Source organism: Acyrthosiphon pisum, chromosome A1, assembly GCF_005508785.2.
Source record: "Acyrthosiphon pisum isolate AL4f chromosome A1, pea_aphid_22Mar2018_4r6ur, whole genome shotgun sequence".
Lineage (NCBI taxonomy): Eukaryota > Metazoa > Arthropoda > Insecta > Hemiptera > Aphididae > Acyrthosiphon > Acyrthosiphon pisum.
Window position 1 is genome coordinate 39,464,560 of NC_042494.1, and position 21,207 is coordinate 39,485,766.

The 21,207-nt window shown below is 26.2% G+C and overlaps 1 protein-coding gene across 1 annotated transcript in view; it reads left to right on the forward strand.

Annotated features, from left to right (window-relative positions):
• The window catches only part of LOC100164656 (collagen alpha-1(V) chain), a 49,040-nt gene that overhangs the window by 13,241 nt on the left and 14,592 nt on the right, over positions 1-21,207 (forward strand). Inside the window, exons 11-27 of the mRNA XM_029486220.1 lie at positions 3,016-3,078; positions 4,253-4,316; positions 5,228-5,272; positions 5,350-5,402; positions 6,453-6,509; positions 6,587-6,665; positions 6,758-6,838; positions 7,145-7,216; positions 8,843-8,931; positions 9,026-9,098; positions 9,734-9,830; positions 10,763-10,862; positions 11,003-11,075; positions 15,526-15,614; positions 17,048-17,111; positions 17,376-17,420; positions 20,106-20,212. Of these exons, the coding sequence (XP_029342080.1) occupies positions 3,016-3,078; positions 4,253-4,316; positions 5,228-5,272; positions 5,350-5,402; positions 6,453-6,509; positions 6,587-6,665; positions 6,758-6,838; positions 7,145-7,216; positions 8,843-8,931; positions 9,026-9,098; positions 9,734-9,830; positions 10,763-10,862; positions 11,003-11,075; positions 15,526-15,614; positions 17,048-17,111; positions 17,376-17,420; positions 20,106-20,212 (1,251 nt within the window). The remainder of the gene's footprint in view (positions 1-3,015; positions 3,079-4,252; positions 4,317-5,227; positions 5,273-5,349; positions 5,403-6,452; positions 6,510-6,586; positions 6,666-6,757; positions 6,839-7,144; positions 7,217-8,842; positions 8,932-9,025; positions 9,099-9,733; positions 9,831-10,762; positions 10,863-11,002; positions 11,076-15,525; positions 15,615-17,047; positions 17,112-17,375; positions 17,421-20,105; positions 20,213-21,207) is intronic.

Genomic DNA, 21,207 nt, shown 5'->3' on the forward strand with positions numbered 1-21,207 from the left:
CTGAATCCTACTCATCATTATATTTGCTTTATTTTTCTCACTTTTTTGCTCATACATTTGGATGAATTAATATTTCCACATCATCTATTAACAGCCGACGTGAATACATAACGGGTAAGAGGACAAACATAAACCCTTGTTAAAATATTACTTTATCATTTTTATTTCTTTTTTATCGGCAATTTTACCTAAATGTTTGAAACGACTATTAAATTCAATCGTTTATAGTTATATACACTCATTTATATATATATTTTTATGCTATGTAAACACATTAAATAAGATCAATAGTAGAAAAATAATATTTATTATTTTCAAATATTAAAAGGATTTACAATTTATTCTAATTTTTAAAATATTATGTATGAATATATTTATGAGTTATAGTATAACTGCATCCGACCCACGTACCATTTTTACTGGCCCGTTCAACATTTCAAATTAATTTATAAAAATATAAAACGTTAGGATTTTTCTGTATTTTATTTTATTATATTTATAAAATTATTGAAATCGATAAAATATTCATCGTAAAACGTAGATATGAATAATTATCTAGTATTTAGCTATTATATTTAAATAATATTATATTATTTATAGGGGCATGGTAAACAAAAAGTTTTTTTTTGCCTTCTATGACATCTCTATTTCCCTCTAGATTTTCGCACTTTCAAAATTGGCTCTCTAGTAGCATTGAGTTGCCCATTCCTGAGTTATACAAAAATGAATATTATATTATTAAAGTAATATAAAAATATTATTTTATTTCATTATCAATAATTATTGTGTTATATTTGATTTATAAATATTAAATATTATATTCTAAACTGTTCTGAAATTGAAAGTTAGATTCAATGAAAATGTAAAACTATTAATTTTAGATAGATAAGTACCTAGGTATACCTTTATCTTTAATTAAAAATAAATAAATATATTTCTTATTACTAACGTTTATTGAGCTACTTATATCAGACCGTTAAAAGATAAATAATATAAGCTAATCCATAATTTAAAATATACGATTTATATCAAATATGTAAGTGTATTCACTATTCTGAATTAAAGACTATACAAAGACTAAACACCATGTAGTATTTTTTTTATTTTGGAATAAATCTTCTTTTGACGAATTCTACTTTTATTCAATTCATTCGAATTTGATTAGTGTTTTTTTTTCAGTTATTTCAGAAAAATTCCAAACTCATCAGGTCAAAATAAATTCATTTGAAAAACTTTGTTTAACTTATAACCTTTTAGAAACATTATTACGGCAGTATCCGAATGAATAATATTATAAACAGCTCTAACAGCATTTTAATGTCTATATTTGGTAGGTACACAATATGCACCTAATAACTAATATTAACCGTAAGATTTGTAAACAATACTTTGTAGAATCGTATTTTTTTAATCATTTCAGTTTCAATGCCATGTGGCTTTGAGTGTTTAGTCGAAATTTTCATGTACGAAGTATCATAATATGATACCCCTCTGTTATCACTTATGAAAATAATTTTATAAAATCATATAAAATTGAGAATTATTATCATAACCTAAATGATTACACGATAATATTCGTAACGTTTCGTATAATGTTCCAAACATCAGATTAACACTGAGCTATGGTTTATCGATTTAATCATTTAATACAATTTTTTTTTCTTTTATCAGTTGTTATCAGTGGTCTTATCAATTTAATTCATGCATGAAGAGGTTAAATAATTCTTGTACGGGATTAAAATTCCTATTAAAACAAGAAAAAGAAAAAATAAGCTATTGTTTTGTTTTAATCACAAAATAGTTTACTTGTATACAGTTTTCAGAAGTTCTCCATGTGCTTCGAAATTTTGAATGTATTTAAATTATATTATACCTAGTATTTATACATGTTATATTATTTTATCATTTTTAGGGTTCCGTACGGTAAAACCAGACCCTATTCTAAGGCTCCGCTGTCCGTCCGTCTGTCACCAGGCTGTATCTCATGAACCATGAAAGTTAGAAAGTTAAAATTTTCACAGATTCTGTATTTCTGTTGCAGCTATAACAATAAATACTAAAAATCATAGAATATATTATAATATAAGCAACGTTGCCAACATGTTTATAGCTAATGATGATACGGAACCCTTCGTGCGCGAGTCCGACTCGCACTTCACCGGTTTTTTTTTTATATAATTTACATACTCAATGGTATTATGAAAATATAGAATATCTATCATATGAATATTTTGAAACTAAAAATCAATAAGCACCTAATTATATTATCTGATATAATATACATTTGAAATTATTTTTTATGCATAACACAAATTTCAAATGTTGGAATACAGTATTCAATATTCTTATTCTAGCTTTTAACATAGCTCCAAGGTTTTGTTATTGTGGTAAAAGTATGTTAACGATGGTTATAATTTATTTACCCTTAATAACGAAGAAGATTTTTATTATTTCAATATTTATCATTTTATCATTAAAACATATCTTTTGATAGAAAAAGAAAAATCTGGCGTTATTTTAAAATGTATTTATTTATCTAGTTATAATTTTTTTTTACCAAGATTATATATATATATTATAAGTAATTTGTTTTTAATAATAAATTATGTTTTGTCTATTATGAACATCTTTGATTTTCTGTTGTAGGTATGCGTTAGTATTAAAATCTATGTGTAAAACTATTTTAAACTAAACTCTTAAAATATAAGACAAATAAATATTTCATTTAATTCCCACTCAAAAAAAAAAGTCTTAGAAAACTTCCTCAACTATGTTTTTGTCGATAAACGATGACTTATAGTTATAGTTTTAAAAGCACTACACAAGTGAAATAAATTTTAAGTTTTTTAAAATTTGAATTATATCAGAAAACCTTAATAAAACGAATTTGATTTGAATGTATTTATTGACCATTGTATCAATCCTTAAATAATTGTCATATTAGGTATTTAGTGTCATAATTAATATTTACTTGATTTTTTTATAACTTATATTATTATTATTAATATTATTTAGGGTGCAGAAGGACGCAAAGGACCTACAGGTACACCAGGTGCAGTTGGTTTAAAAGGAGATAAGGTACAGTGTTAACAATACATAGGTAATATAATTAAAACTTCCAAAATATTACTCTTTAACACACGAATAAAGGTTTAATTGTTAGACACAAAAATACACGATTAAAAAATAGTAAATTATTAAAATTAAATTGTATATTTCCTTTATTTTTATAAATTTATACTCCTTGTAAATCTAAAGAATGACAAAAAAATTAAAAACTAGTTTAGTAATACGTATAGCTTATTAAAGTTTCAATTGATAAGAATAAAATTGTTAAACAATTTAAGATATAGACGCATTCATTTAATTATAATTTTCAATCAATGTACCTAATTAAAATAAAATATATGAATATTAAATTTTTTTTATTGATTATGAAAAAATTTGACTTGTATGACTGGGTCATTATCACTAAATAATATATCTAATTTAAAAATATATTTAGGATATTAACCTATAGAATTAAGTAATAGGAAATTATCGCTACGCACCCCCTCCCCCCACCCCCCCCAAATAAATCCGCCACTGATAAAAGTAATTCATTGATATTTATAGTGTATTCAGTATAATATCATGTTTTTTCTTGAAGAACCTGATGGTATTTCTTTCAATATTCAGATCTAAACCTAAACTTTAACCAATAATACTAATATGACTTGCTTAATGTCCCCCTGTGTGTTCTTCAAAATGTATTCATTAATTATATGTTTAATATTTAGAGTTGCGCTGCACGATTTACATTCAGAAGTATAGATTTTTTTTCATAAAAATGCATGTCTTAGTCGGGTATGCACAATTATTTGAGATGTTGGTATTTGGGTTTCTGTTCCACCTTATGACCTTAATCGTTTTATTTTGTATAAATTGATTGTTTGACTGTTCCTATATTTTTCCATTTATTTAATTTATTTTTGTAAATCGATGTGCGGGGAGATTTCCATGAGTCATGTGACAGGTGTAAGGATGGCCAATTTAGTTTTAAGAATAATAAAAATTTGTAAAATGAGTAACGTGAAATAAAAGTTTAATGGTGGAATTAAATTGTTCTCGTTATACCACAAAATATAAATCCTATTTTACAGGATTGTGCATGGTTGTAAACTGTATAATTGTTTTCAAAAAAATATGAACTGATATTTTTATGATATAAAATATTTTATATTTGTTTTTAATTCAACTTGTTTCAATTTAGGGTGAAATAGGTCTTACTGGACCAATGGGAAACGACGGAATTGCGGGAGCACGAGGCGTTCCAGGTTAGTACGTTCAGTTTTAAGACAGTCTATTATAGGTAATCATTTTTTTATAAATAAAGATGTCTGTAATTATAAAAATATTTTTAATATTGGTTTTTTCACTAAATGCCATGTGTTTTGTATTGATTTTAAGAACTCAAGATTTTCATATTTTACTTTTAATTGTTATTTATTTTGTATACTAACTGTATTGTCAAATACTTATATATTATAATATAATAAGTGTGCAACGAAGGAATTTTCAACCATCAGTTTTTCATAATATTAATTTATTTCCTTAATTGTATGTTTAAGAGGACGTCGTACCCACCCATATTGTTTCTATCTTACTAACGCATAATACACCAACATTTACGTCCAGCAGTTCCAATTTTGTATTGTTAGCTTACACATAAAAGTGAATTGACCTATTATCAAACTTAAATGTAAGAACATTATCTGTGTTCTCTCGTTGATTTTTTGCGATTTTAAAATGTTTAAGTAAATCATATAAACATTTTCAAATATTAATATTTTAAATACTCATAACTTACTTAAACGAAAAAACACATAATATAATGTTCTTGCATTTAAGTTTGAATATAGGTTTAAGCTAACAATACAAAAAAGGAACTCAGGGACTTAGTAAGAGAGAGACAACACATGCGGGTAGGACGTCCTCTTAATTAATCGAATAGGTAACATTAAATATAATTTTTCATAAAATAACGTTAGACTTATTTACTCATATTTTTATAAATGTAGTATAAAATATAATCGCATGTGACTGTTATTGAGATTACTGTTTTAAGTTTTTGAATATTATACTAAAAAAAATAGTAAAAATAAAAAAAAACACTTGCAACTAGTACCTACCTATCTGACTTTGATTAATGTCTCACGTAATATTACATATTTATTGTTTTCTACAGGACCACCAGGGCCCGTTGGACCACCAGGAGAAGACGGAGATAAAGGTGATATTGGGTCTAACGTTTAATAATATTATCAGCTTTGTCAATTGTTATCAGGACCATCAATTATTCCATAACAGGTGAAATCGGCGTTCCCGGAGAAAAAGGATTCAAAGGTTCAAAGGGAGAAATGGTAAGTAATACATTTTTATGTTATAGATGAAATAATATTCTACTTGTTATTCATTATTTTGACCTACCTTACTAAATGAACGACATAACCGCATGAGTGGTTAGGAGCATAATAAAATACAATGTGTACATAATATTCAGCACAATATTTAATCAATACTTTACTTAAATAAAAAGTTTTTAGTGTCGTAAATGTAGATATTTTTGAAAAAAAAAGTACACAATATTGAGGAATATATTTGACACACATAATAAAAAAATAGTGTTACCATAAAATGCCTACCGCGTATAATTGTAATAAATTACTAGTATATATTACTAATATATTTAATAGGTTTCTATCTAATTTGAATTTATTAAAATAATTTGATATATTTTTAATTATTTTTATTTTTTGTCATTATTATTCAAATAATTATCATCAACAACGGTATTTTCTAGTGTGTTAAGTATATAACTCCTAAGTAAAGATAACCACTGACACCTAATATATTATTAATACTGCTTAGAACATTAAAAACGTGTAAGTACATCATAAATGTCCAATCAACATTCAGCTTTCAGCGTGGTTCTGTTGACCCTTTAACATATACAGAACATTTTTCAAAATCCACTTCTAAGACAATTTAAAATAATCCAATCTATACCTACATAATATAATATCACTTATGGTAATTACAATAGTCAATAAATAATAATAACCTAACATCAAAAATATTGAATATAATTAGATTCATTCATTTTAGAATTAACATTCATTGGAAGATATCATTCACTCCTTATGATTTTCCAAATTAACTATAAAGTAACAAGTACAGTTAGCTTTTAATAATTATCTTTATTCATCGCACTCTTAAGTCCCCCTATTTTCCCCACTATTTGTTCACTCTATTACGGCTTAGTTATATTATTTGTCAAAATATTTATAACTAAGTATGTTGATTGCTACTGTACATTTATCAACTGCCATACAATGTCAAAACGCATTGCGTATACCTAACAGTATAACAAAACATTTTTAAAAATGCATTATAAATTTTTGTATATCTAGGGTCCAGTCGGAGCATTAGGAAACCCCGGATTAAGAGGAGAACCAGGACCAGTTGGAGTGTGTATTGATAAATAGTTACCTATTTCAAAATTATACAATTATTTTAACGATAATAATATTTTACAATCCCGTAGGTGCCAGGAGAAAAAGGTCCGATCGGAGAAATAGGGAGACAAGGAGCTAAAGGAGAAGAAGGTTCTATAGGAATTACAGGTGAAAAATTGACAAATTTATTCTGCGCTGCAATATAATTGGCTTAGTACTGTATATATATATATATATATATATATTTATTGTGTACTTAGGACCACCTGGACCGCCGGGGACACAAGGTATTCCAGGACTTATCGGTCCAAAAGGCGAGCTCGGAGACGTTGGTGCCAAAGGTAATAAAATGTATACATTATGTAGTTAAAATTAAATTTCATTATCTACAGTATCTATAGTATCGACTGCCAATCAGTAATGATAAACAAAATCAATACAAATCAGTCACCCCACGTTTTCTGTACATGACAGTCTGTAAAAAGGTTCTATTATATTACTTTGATCTTTGCTATATATTATAATGTATAGCATATTAAATTAGTGTAATCTAATTTGAGTGATATCGTTCGATCTACCACGTGTGTAAATACACGGAAGAGCTTTAATTTCATTAATTAGTGTTAATTGAAAGGCAATTGATATAGGTCCCGTCGGTCAACCTGGAGCACCTGGTGAAATTGGCCCAAGAGGATTTAAAGGTGTCGATGGACAGTATGGTGAGTACAAATGAAGTAGTAATTATTATTATTATTATAACTATTAACATTTTTTATTTTATCAGACTAAAAAATATACCTATTGTCGAGAACATTTAAATATGATTCCATTGCACCACAATTAATATAGTACCTATCTACCTAATATAATGATTTTCCAAATAAATAACCCCGGAAACTTAGTCCCCGATAAAAATCCCGAAAAAAATAACCCTATAGTAAAAATGATGTCTACCCGTAAAAACTTACCCAACACATATTCACGAGATTTCAATGTCAATCTATGTGTGATTTAAAAACAAATAGTACATTTTTTAGCCATAGTACATTAATATTTTAATACAATTTCAATTATATAATATAAAATATAAAACAAATAATACATTTATTTTGAAATGTAAATAATATATAACTGTCTCCGCACTGAATTATTTTTAATGTATACAATAATTTATCATTGAATCCAAATTTAATATTATTTTTGGGAAAATCACAATTTTACGTGTGTTATACATTTTACTACACGCAATGATATGCAAATATTTAGATCTATTTTCACTAATTATTTATATGATTACATGAACCAATTTTTACTGTTCTACGGTAAGGTGATATTGACTTGAAAGTTTATAATAATAGTCAATAATATAATAAGATGGTCTGGATAGAAATACACACTAGTATAATAATTTTATTTTTTTTAAATAAATTTACGATCTGTACTTATTGCCATAATGAGCGGAGCAGAGACATATACATACAAGGTCGTAAGACAACTAATTATTCAATCAACATAGAGAGAAAAATAAAAAGCTTACAATTTACTTGGACGTAAAACATGAAGTTTTTGTGGAAAGCAGCCGCCAGCCACCCATTGGCGACACTTGTCAGAAGGAAAATTATAATAATTAAATATTAATTATTGTCCCCCTTGCCTATGCAAACCTTTTTTTATAATTTTGCAAAATCTCACATGGAGTTATTTTTCCCATGGTTATTTTTTCACAGGGTTTATTTTTGGGGACTAAATTTCCGGGGTTATTTTTCCCTGGTATCTAATATGTTAGGCTGAAACACGATTGAGCATAAAACATATTTTTTGCGACATGATTGAGCAAATTCGTCGGCGTATCAAAGGAAATTGGAATACAAAAGAAAACCTACACGGTTGAGCATAAAAAACTCAGCAACGTTCTCATTTTCCATTTTAAACTATATTATACAAAAATATTTATTTAAATAATTATAATAGTTCAAAATATAACAGATCAAAAAAATAACATGATTTTATAGTCAATAATATAGTCACATTTCATAAATCTGTTTGATAACAATTATAATAATAGTTATGAAAATAATTAAATCAAAATATGGTACGAATTAAAAAAAATACTGCATGGTTTATAAGCCAAGAATACTATAGAGTACCTATATGCTCAATCGTGTTACTAAAAAGGTATATATGCTCAATCGTGCTTTACCGATATATTATAATATATTATGGTGTTCGGTATTTCAGAGAATTCAATCAAAATAAAGTAAACAATGTCTGTTATTATTATTCTTATTGTAAATGTCTAGTGATTTATGTAATGTAAGTACTGAGAATGTCATGTCGGTGTATAGGTCCAGCGGGTGCAGACGGCCCGACCGGCTCTAAAGGAGAACCAGGAGTAGTTGGACCACCAGGCCCACAAGGTCTCGATGGCAAACACGTATGTCCGTTTAGTTTAAATTGCATTCATTTTAAATACCTACCTATATAATGTCAAATTTCGTACATTAAAACATAAATTCTAAATTATTTAGGGCGAGCGTGGACCAATGGGCGCAAGAGGAGATGACGGAAAAATCGGATTGCAAGGACCAATAGGACTAAGAGGTTAGTGGTTTTTAACTTGTATGTTGTGTGTGATATAAGTAAATGTTATATAACCATTTGAGATTTAGATACAGTTTTTGTCAAATCATGATTTTTAGATTACCTATTTTAAAAACCTTCATGTGTTGGACTTTGGAAATATTAAAGTAGATAAACTATACTATGTCTAGGTAGTGTTTTATACTGATTTCATTAGGTACCTATTTCAATGACTTTCGATGTATTATTTGTAATGACCATAATATTAGTTTATTATACCTAATAAATTATTACAGTAAACTATTACATATAATAACTTAAACTACAGTAAAATGTCAAACATTTTTTATGCTGAACTAAAGTAAAACTCTACTATTTAAACTTGTCTGATATCTTATTGACGATAACAACTCAATACGTTATTCATTATTATTTATACGTATATTAATCAAACATTATTTTTGTCAACTTTTTGATATTAGGTTGAAATAAGTAACGTCATATTCGTATTTTTTTTGTTAGGTAATTCAAATTCAAATACAATTTATATTCCCTCTATGTTGACACTTTTTTTTGGTATACAAACATATTAACAAATTATATAAGTGTGATATCCTGCATTTTAAAGATTTAATTTAAATAAACGTTATAAACAGGTAACATTGGGCCAGAAGGACCAAAAGGGAATGCAGGTGTTCCAGGATTTCCAGGAACTCAAGGCGAACCTGGCATTCAAGGTCCAAAAGGTGACAGGTGAGAAATACATATGCCTATATAAATTATGTAAATACAAATAATTCCAACTTTTTCGATTGTAAGTGGAGTCAGCATTAGTTTTACATAATATGTTTTTTTTAAATAGTTATTTCGTTTTTGTCGTCACGCTTTAGAGCGGAATATTTACTTCAATCTTGAAATGGTTTTTAGTATACAATTTTAATTACCTAGTTGGTTTTCCGGGAGATGAGAGGGGTAACAATCACAATCAAATTAATATTAAATATTAATTAATAACTAACAAAAAAACAAACGAAAAGCGGGAATATTTTATGTTACACCAACTTCCGAACGAAAAAATTTAATTTTTTTAATATTATTTAGAAAAGAATAACCGTAAAGACTTACATTTTTCTTAAATATTTATGTGAACATTTTCAAGACATGATTACATTTTCAAAATATTTTAGGTCTTTTATTGCTATTTATAAACATCTGTAATTTTCAGCTTATTTTCGATTTTTGATGTTAATAACATTTATGTTTGCCAATCAAAAAGATTGAAAATATAAACAGAAGGTTCCTTATAAGTTTTTCTTATATAAAATTAAAAATTTTAAAAATGCATAGGCATTAGGAAAAATTTTTTTTATAAGATTTTACTTTGTTAAAGTTAAATTTTTGGGCAATTTTAAGATATATTTATTCTGTAATTAAAAAATTATATTTATCTTAGGGACCAGAAACATTCCACCAATACATATATTATTATTTTCTATGCTCAATAGAATTTTCAAAATATAACATAATATTTTTAAGCTATTTATGTCAGTATTATATGTGAGATTTTTAGCGAAAATTAGTTCAACCAAACGAATTCAGTACTTAAAAAAAAATACTAGAACTACTTTTTGTGAATTACTAACTAATTTTAAATATTATGTTGTGTAAATGACTTAATTGCGTAGTGGTCGAGACGGTGACGATGGGAAAATAGGTGCTCCAGGACCTCCAGGTGAAATTGGTCCACTCGGTAATCCAGGTATCGTGGGTCCTCCAGGACGAACTGTAAGCTACGTTTTGTTGAACTTAATTTAAATCACATAGAAAATTTAAATAATAAGTTATTTATTTTAAATTATTATACTTTGTTATGCTAAAGAAGCTTTTTTTTCAAATATAATATTGTGTGAATCATGTGATTTTAGGGAAACGAAGGTCCACCAGGATCTCAAGGAAGTTCAGGACTACCTGGAGAAAAAGGCGATCAAGGTTTAATAGGTAAGCATAAATAAATACATTTACATTTACTATTCAAATAGGTATGCAAAAAAAAACTACCTACGGACAATTTTTATCATAGACACAATGGTTGAAAACAATTTGTGTATACGTTTTATAAAACTATCATTATTATTTTAAATATTCCTCAAGTTTAATTTTTTTGTCATGAATACTTTAAATTGTAAAATAGAAAAGACTTCTTTTTTTTTCATTTTATTACTCGAGTAGTAATACGATGAATGTCATATTGTACGTCTTGTATTCCAACAAACTAGCTTCCTCTTTCGTGAAAAGTTATCGTCTTTTTTTTTGCATTTAAAATAAGCTTAAATGAAAACACACGATCGACTTGTTTCAAACCTCCACATTTAAACAATAGTAATAAATTATAAATCAATAAAGATGACGAAAGTTATTATCGTTAAATGACTCGAAATGTAAACTATTATTCTTCAATTGTTTTATATATATTAAGAATACTGTCTTAAACATTTTTTTTTTACCAATTGAATTATGAATATTCAGGTAATATAAAAATAATTACTGTGTTACATGGCTAAATCCAGGTTCAATGTCAGAATTATTCTATCAAAAAAAAATACATTCATGATACAGAAACTAATGTTGGATATTTGAATGATTTTTATCATGTTAGTTCAAACCAGTAAATATATTAATATTTTTAACTTTAAAGCAACGAATCAACAAAAATATGAATCTTGATTTGGTATAAATGGTCAATTTATTGTTTAATGTTATTGTAAAACAAATTCCTGGAAAACTATCGCAGGATAAATAATATTATGTTAATGTTTCAATCGAAATAGGACACATACATTTGATTTCAGTTGATGATACATGCTGTAATAAAGTACCAGAGGATCTAAAGTAAAAAAAAAAAACTCAATATGTTTAAGTAGTTAATGTTTATTAACTATTTTTTTTCAATATGTGACCTATTTTATTAGAAAACTGTCGGCTTAAAAGTTAAGTGATATATACTGATGTAATACCGGCAGGAATCACAGTGCCACACGTTTACACTTAAAACCACTTGATACATTTCCTGAAAAGTTGCAATCAATTTGACACTTTATCATTGACTTTCGGTTTAAGTCGTTTAACTTACGTAGATAATATTTAACACTTCCTAACCAATTATTTACTTTGGCAAGTAAAAAGTATTCAAATCGACCATTTAGCCGGCAATATGCCATAAACATAACTGGGTAATCTATTTTTCATAGTACCTTCTTATCAATAAAATATCATGTTGTTATTTTAATAATTGTTAAATTATAATAAAGACCTATGAAGGGGATAGAAAAGATCCAATTAAAAAACGAAAGGTCGATATACTCTAACTAAAAGTTTTGAATGAAAAAACATAAAATTATGTTTTACTCTTAGAAAAATCAATGAAAAATCATCTTAAAATTGTAAAACTAAGTAACTGATGGATGCATTTATTATGAGTAGCTTTCTGAAAATCAACATGTTTAATCATCATATAAAATGACAACCTAATATTTTGCTTATACATACATCTGTTTTAAAATTGTATAATATGATAATCAATATTAACAAAACATTTAAACCAAATTATTCACAACAGGTATAAGTGAATTTTAACTTAAGATATAACTTTAGCCAGTCTAGCAACAACAGTACCTACGCTCACTATTGTCTTTTTTTCTATAGTAGTATTTTTAGTAAGTTAGCATTATTTCTTACTTTCCCGGGAACACACAATAAACACCCAGCCCTGCACTGTGCAGTTTGTAACACAGTAACGCAGTGGCCCTATCCTCCTCAGTGGTCTCCAAAAATCAGGGATGGAAAACGTTTTTAAAAAACGTTATTAAACGGAAAAAAACAAAAAACGAAAATAATTAATGAAACGAAAAAAACGAAAAAATGAAAACGAAAAACAACTGAAAAACAATAACAAAAAGTCCCAAAAATGAAAAAAATTTAATAACGAAATCAAAAACGAAAACGAAAACAAATTATAGTATTTATACCACGAAAAAAAAAATTTCACTTAAGTCTTTACTATTTAATTTATCAATAATGCAGTTTCAAAATTTAAAAACATTTTAATTTGAAATCAGAAATTTTAAATTTTAAATTTATATATAAATTATAATTTTGATTTAAAATTTAAATATTAAGAATAATATTTAACTTTTAAGTGCATTTCTATATTGCGCGTTACTATTATAAAAAAAAACAAAAACAATATTATCAAAAACTTTATTTGGAAAAAATAGGAAAATAACGTTTTTAAAAACGTTAATCAAAAACGTAATAATCAAAAACCGAAAACAAAAAATTAAAAACGTTTTCCATCCCTGCCAAAAATAAACCACAGTTATCGGCCACGAATAGACGTATAATACCGGTGTAGATATTATATCCACAAAACTGCATATTTTATCTTATTCTGTCGATCTACAAAAGTCCAATGCATTTATTATTAAGTACACACCAACGATAACGAAACATTTACTTGATTTTAAAACCTTTATCCACATATGTATAGAATATGTAGGTAGGACTCACGTTTCCCAAACTTTTATTACCTACATAATAATGTTATAGAACATACAAATCGTAAGTTTTGTATACACATACTCAGTAGTTATGCATTTTAAGATATTACCTCCACGAAACCATTGTTTTTTATAGTACCTACAATCTACAACACCAACCGGAAATTTTATTTCAACTCTATATTACCATTATTCTACTGATTTATGAGTAAGTCGTAAACTAAAATGTTATGGTCAATTCAATAATTTATATGATAAGTTCACCTACTAATTTATTTATATTTTGTGTGTGATAGGTTTGGTTATTTTAGGTTAAATAGGTAATTAATTATAAATTGGATTTAACGACCAAAATAAATAATCACATTATCATAATTGCATATAAAAGTAATATTGATTTCATTAGAGACAAAGTTAATTTAAAATTTCTCATGTTATATAGTAGATTGATTGTTGGTCGGTTAGTTTTTTATCCTGTACCTGTATGAATTATTATTCTTTATGGGCTAAATTAAATACATTTTATCGTTGCAAATCACTTTAAAAACAATCTTTAAGGTAAAAATAAAAATTCCTTTTTTGGTGCTAATTTAGCATTCAATTTTAACAAAAATATTAAACTAAAATGTAAATATTGAGTTTTTGTTAACGATAGTACGGTACCTATAATATCATATATATATTGTTATATATTTGTAAATAAATATTTATGAATCATTCACAAGTCATAATGGTCACTACTGACAAGGTTATCTATAATTTTGTTTTTTTATGTTATGATAATGATATTATATTTAGGTAGGTACCCAAATGACTAAATAAAAAATAGGTACACACTAATATGGATTTATGTGTATATTATATTTTCTTTAATGTTTATAAATCCGATAAACAACATATTTTATCATTAGACTAGACACCAAGTAGGCTTAGTTATGACAAGTTTTTGAGCTAATTCTCTGGGTGGTATACAGTAAGTTCGAAGGACGTTGGTAATGGATAATTAATATTAATCATAACTCCGTGGTAAGTGATATGAATTGTTATCAGTTATTACCATTTTCCATTTTGATACATAAAATTACACCAGGTTTATAAAATATTAGAATAAATGGTTGATCAAAATATTCTTAATTAAAACCAAATAAACAAATAATTGTTATAATAACTGATGTTTTAGAACATATGCATTTGAAAAGTAGTTCTTGTATTATATACACTAAATAGTCTAACTAAGGAATTCCAAAAATGTCATCAAACCTTAGTTAAGTTACCATTATTAAATATTGGAGGACAATAACTTATAAATCGGTTTGAGAATACCTATAATGGTCATGTCTTGTGTGTATCCGGAACAAATATTAAAAATGTTCAACACGTTTAAAAACATTTACTACTTTTCTTATTATTTTAACTATTATAAAAAATAGTATAAATAGTAAATACTGAGTATTATCATATTTAATAAAAAAAAAAAAGTTTAAACGTTAAACTGTAGTTATACCTGATTAAGTTTTTTTATTCTGGTATTGACGTGTATAGGGGAAAACTAACTAGAAATTATATTTTGTTTTAAATATTAGAGTTGTTTGTTAAATCTAAAACAATAAGTTATTTAAGATTTAAAAAAATTTTAATTTTTAGAAAATCCGTTTTGGTTCAATAGTTTTTTTTTATTTAAATGTCTGTATGATAGTCTTATCATCCTACATATTTAAGATGGATGCAACACTCAATGACAACGCAGTATATTTTTATTATATTTACCGAAGTTCATATATTTACTAACTACTAAGATAATACATATTTTTTCTATAATTCAAATTAGATAGTTAAAAAATATAATTATCTTAAAATAAATACATTTTTATTTGTATGTTTTAATTTTTCAGGGGGTTCGGGTTTACCCGGACCTGTTGGGATATCAGGCATTCCGGGTGCACAAGGACCTCAAGGACCAATAGGTTCACCTGGTTTAGCGGTAAGCCCATAGCATTATTATTTTGTTTTTATTGAAGTAGATCATAATGTTTTAGGAATATCAGACTACATTTATTTTTGATAATATCATAACGGATTGGATTATTGAACAATTTTAAGAAAATATAACTTTTATGAAAAATATTTTTGAATGATACAATTATGTATTCATGTATTTCAAATGCATCAAACGCATTTTTTATACCTATTTGAACTTAATATAATAACTACAACAAATGATTTAAAAAAACATGCACGGGTAAGCAAGTTCGTTTTTCTTTTGTAAAATATCCCATTTTCATAACACAAAGACTTTACTCAATCATAATACGTAGTGTAGAATGCAGACGTCTATATTATTATTTTACCCCTTCTTGTTTAAACTTTAAAAAATAGAGATATTATTGGAAGATTTTTTAATATATTTAATAATATAATATGAATAAAGAGCAACGTGTAAAAGAAGCAAAAATACTCTATAACACATAATGATGAACAATTCAGTAAAAAAGGACTTTATGCAAGTTTCAGTACTTAAAATTGTTTCGGAATTTATAATATCAACAACGTTGAATATATAATTAACTGTTTGGGTGTAGGTACATTTTTATTATAAATTTGTGTCAACACCAACCACTCAATTTCAAATCGTATTTTAAATTGTGTCATAAATTCGTTTTACGTTTTAAAACAGTTTAATTCAAAACAAAAATATCAAAGTACCAATTTGTTTTTACTTAATTAAATAAGTTTAAACATCCGTTCACATTTTATAAAAGAACTTGGGTTATGATTATTTTATTTATTCAATATTTATTCAAAATTATTAACTAATTGATATATAATGAAATGCAGAAATACAATACTTTTTAGAATCATTAAAACACTAGATAAATTTTAGATTACAATAACGATACATATAATATAATTATTTTAAATACCACCGTAAAATTATCGATACTATTAATTATTAACATGGACGTACGTTATTATACTTACTAATTATTGGTATAACTATCTGAATTACAATAATTCATATCATTGTTATTTGTTGTATTATTATAATTCCATTGTCATAAATTTCCATATTATCGCTTTGTGTCATACATGTATGTGTATAACCAAAGTGATTTAGTCGAAAACTGATTTTCAGTAAAATCCCGGTTTTTCATTTTAAAACGACATGCTCGACAACTACTGTACAGCAGAGCGGTACTTACTTGTCCACTTGTTTTGTTTTGAGTATATTTTATCCCGTACACGGACAAAAAAAAACAAAAATCATTGTGAATCATTAGTCAATATATTCATCGCTCCATTCAGAATCTAAAATAATAGGAAATATGTAGGAATAATAATAACTAATAAGTAATATATAATTTAAATGTCTTGTCAAAAATTATGAAAATAATATTTTTATTTCGTTAAACACAGGGTGAAGTTGGTTTACCAGGAAGATCAGGAAAAGACGGAGAACCAGGAAAAATTGGTGAAATTGGTAAAAATGACTTTTATATCAAAATTAAAAATTTTTCTTTCGAAAAAACCTAATCTATATACTTTAAATTAAATTAATACTGTAATTTGTTAGTTATGTTTCATTTCATTGTGATATTATATACTTTTTTTATATTTTTTTATATTTACGATTTTTAACATACACTAATCACAAAAAAATATTGGTTGTTTACTATCAAATACCTACACAAAAATATTCAAATAATAAAAAATGTATGTCTATATTTCATTTTATTGTCAACAGGGCCTTCAGGAGAAAAAGGAGAAAGAGGAAAACGTGGACCAAAAGGTATGATCAAATATAATAAATAATACTATTGTTACATACGTATTAACATTGCCACCGTTAATCGAGCACCGCGGTTGTGACTTGCGACGCAGAGCTATAACTTATAAGTAAAAAAAAAAGAGCTCGTGACACGATCGGCAGTACTTATATTAAACGAGACGGCCAACTCGTATTTAACCTGTGTAATTTTACGAAAAATGGTCAGACCTCTCTGTAGTCTAAACTAATGAATTGATTGACTTGAAATATTTAAACAGGTTGATCAGTATGCTCTGTAGATGATACTTTTATACATTTCAAGTCGATCGGAGGATTACAGCTTGAGTAATATGCAAAAGTATTAGCATAGTCATTAACCAAAACGCTATTTTTTCAACAATACAACAATTTGTATATTATATGTACGCACCGCCCATATTTCCCCTTCCAACCGGAGTATGCCTATGCATATTTCCGCCGCTTGTCGGTTGCAATCGCTAATTAAACAATGCGTGGTAGTGGTAGTGTGGGTAACGCCAGTATAACAGGCGATTTTTACGCCCCCCCCCCCCTCCCTCGGTAACGGGGGTAAGAAGACCTAGGATATATTTACGGGGGGTAAAACAAACCTAAGATATTTATACCCCTGGTAAAATTTTAAGGGGGGTAAAATTAGTCTAGGTTAAATTTACTATTTACCCCCAGTAAAAATACACTAGGTTATAAAAGAAAAAAAATAGGTTAACTATATCCAAAATTTTAATTTAAAAAATGAGTCATATCAAACATTACGTGTAAAAAACCTTGCTAAGAAAAAAAAATTAAAATTAAAAAAGTTAAGAGATCAAAAAAGTGCTAAGTAATTTCTAAAATTCATTAGTATAGAAATTGTTTATAATTATTTGTATTGGATAAAGTACGATAATTTAATACAAATAAATTAAATTAGCTTGGTGGCTACTAATATGTACGACTACAACTAAACGTATAATGTTGAAATAAATATTTACATCCCCATTTTATATTTATATAATATTACCATAACATTATTTAAGTACATACTATTCTAGCGAGGATTTTTAAACATAGTATCTTTGTTTAGATGATATATTATATAATTATCCTATTTCATGAATTGTATACTTTAATATTAAATACAATTTATATTCAAATATATATTCATTTTACAAATAATAAGCAAAATTATATATAATAATTGTTATAATATAACACACTTTACACGCTTAACACACTTATAGAAGCCAACGTTTTAATAAAAAGTTTTACTGTTTAAGAAAGCAATAACTTCACTTTAAACAACATAACGTTGAAAATTTAGAATCAACTTAGAATATACTTGTAATAGAAAATTACAACGTACATTTAAATACCAATGATTTTTACATTTTCTGACTTTGAAAGGTTAAGATTTAAGTAGCTAGGTACATTAGAAGTCATTAATGAATTAATAGATACTCTACAGTTAATAAATTATTTTATAAACTATAGTTGTCTATGAAAAAAAAAAAAATTACTATTATTTAAGTGAGTAAAACTGAAATGTATTAAATTTAGGGGTGGAACTATTAAAGCTGAAAATAATTTAAAAAAAAATTATAAGCCTCGTGATGAATTTTTTTTAGCAGTTATTTATACGATACCCAATGAAGAAAATATTTGATGATTTCTCGATGTAGATACCTAATAGTTATACAATAAATACAACACCCATAAATTAATTTATCTGGATTTTACCATCGTGTGAAAAAAATATGTCTGATCAGACGCAACGTACCTATTTGATTTCTATACATTGTTTGCACGGTTGTTCATAAATCAAAAAATATTTTTTACAGTAAAATTTATTACGTATATTATTTATCTGACGTATATTTGATAACATCCAACCATAATACTATGTACATAAATATTGTCCTAGACATACTGACCTACTCTGTACCATTTGTAGAAAAACACAAATATTTTTTCTGTCAAACGACGATATTTATTATGTAAATAGGAGTAACATTTTGACGGGGCCTACAATTATTGTGACACTATTAATTAGTATTAGCTAATATACTATCGTTATTCTACTTGAATGTATATTAATCATACTAGGAAAATGTTTGTAATTAGCTGTATAATACAACTTATTAAATATAATTTAAAAAATGGTCATTCGTAAAGTAATTTTTTGGTATGAAATTTCAATATAAACGATTATTTAAAAATATTTCTTGACTTCAAAAGCAGTCAGCTTAGTTTTAGAAACTATCTTAGTACTGATTTAGCCTTAAATAAATTAACGTTGCATCGTTCAAAATATTTTTTTTTCTCACAGCTTTCTTAAAAATATTGAAATAAGTTAGTTAGTTATAATAAGTTTTCATTTTATCTAACCACGTTGAAACGTTGATTTATAAAATAACTATTTAAAAAAAAATGTAATCACAATGTTTCGTATTTCCGCATGAATGAAATGTCATTATTTAAACTAGTACTTCCCCATAATATTAGTACTAAAACTATCATTGAGTTCAAGCGGTTTTTTTTGTGTTTTTTTACTTATATTCATATATAATATAATGCAGTATACACAACCTTCAAAAAATGGCACTACACTACCTTGGGGCAACGATTGCTGTGGCTTTTACTATAGTATAATAAAAACAAAATGTCATATTTACGTAACTATTATTTTAGGGCATCCTGGAGATATAGGTCCAATGGGTATCAAAGGCCATGAAGGCGAGAAAGGTGATAAGTGTGAACGAGGAGATCGAGGATCTGAAGGTCAAAAAGGAGAAATGGTAATATAAACCACTATTTAATAAAGTTTCTTAAATATTATCAATAAAAGTACTCCTCACCTGTAGCGTATCTACGGGTGAGGGTTATGGGGGTGTACCTCCCCTCCCTGGAGACCAAATAAATTTTGTACACAATACAACATGTACCTATAGAATAATATGAATATAATATGTGTATACTGAATGTCTATTAAAAATTATATCAGTTCATATGAAAGAAAAAAAAAATTGGATATCCCCCCTTGAAAAATTCCTAGATACGCTACTGCTCCTCATATATAGCATAAATATTTCACTATACCTACTAGAATGCTAATGAAATCTTTTTAAAATTTAATATCATAGTTTTGTAGTTTGTGTTTTAAATAAATAACCACGATATTAAAACCAGTGAATTCGTAAACATTTTAACATATTTAATGAACAAAATAATTTATTTTATTTTTTTAATAATTCATTGTTATTGTATAGTACTTACGCCAAATTACCAATCACAAAAGATATTTCCCGTTTTATAATTTTACTGATTTGTTGGTTATGTACCAATATTTTTTATCTTACTTCAAATTACTATAGTAAGTAGTAGGTACAGTGTAATACTTAAGTTAGGTAACGATAATATCTGTAGATAATAGATATCAGTTATTATTTTTATGTTTTAATATTGAATTAAAACCATTGTATTATGTTGATAAAAACTAACTATAATTATTCATTATATCAATTTTAACTAAAATAAAATAATCTTAAATAACAATTTTTGAAAATTCAACTTACTTGAAACAATATTCATTAAATAAGTATCCAAAGTTTTTATAACAGTACAAATTATTTTATCAATTTATTATGTGACATGAACAATAAAAATCATAAGATATTTTTTAACAATGTATAAACAAAGTAATAATACAACATAATAAGTTTTCTGGTAAAAATGATTGAAAAATATCAAATTATGGCTATTGATGGTAAAAACTATAAAAATATTTGTAAAA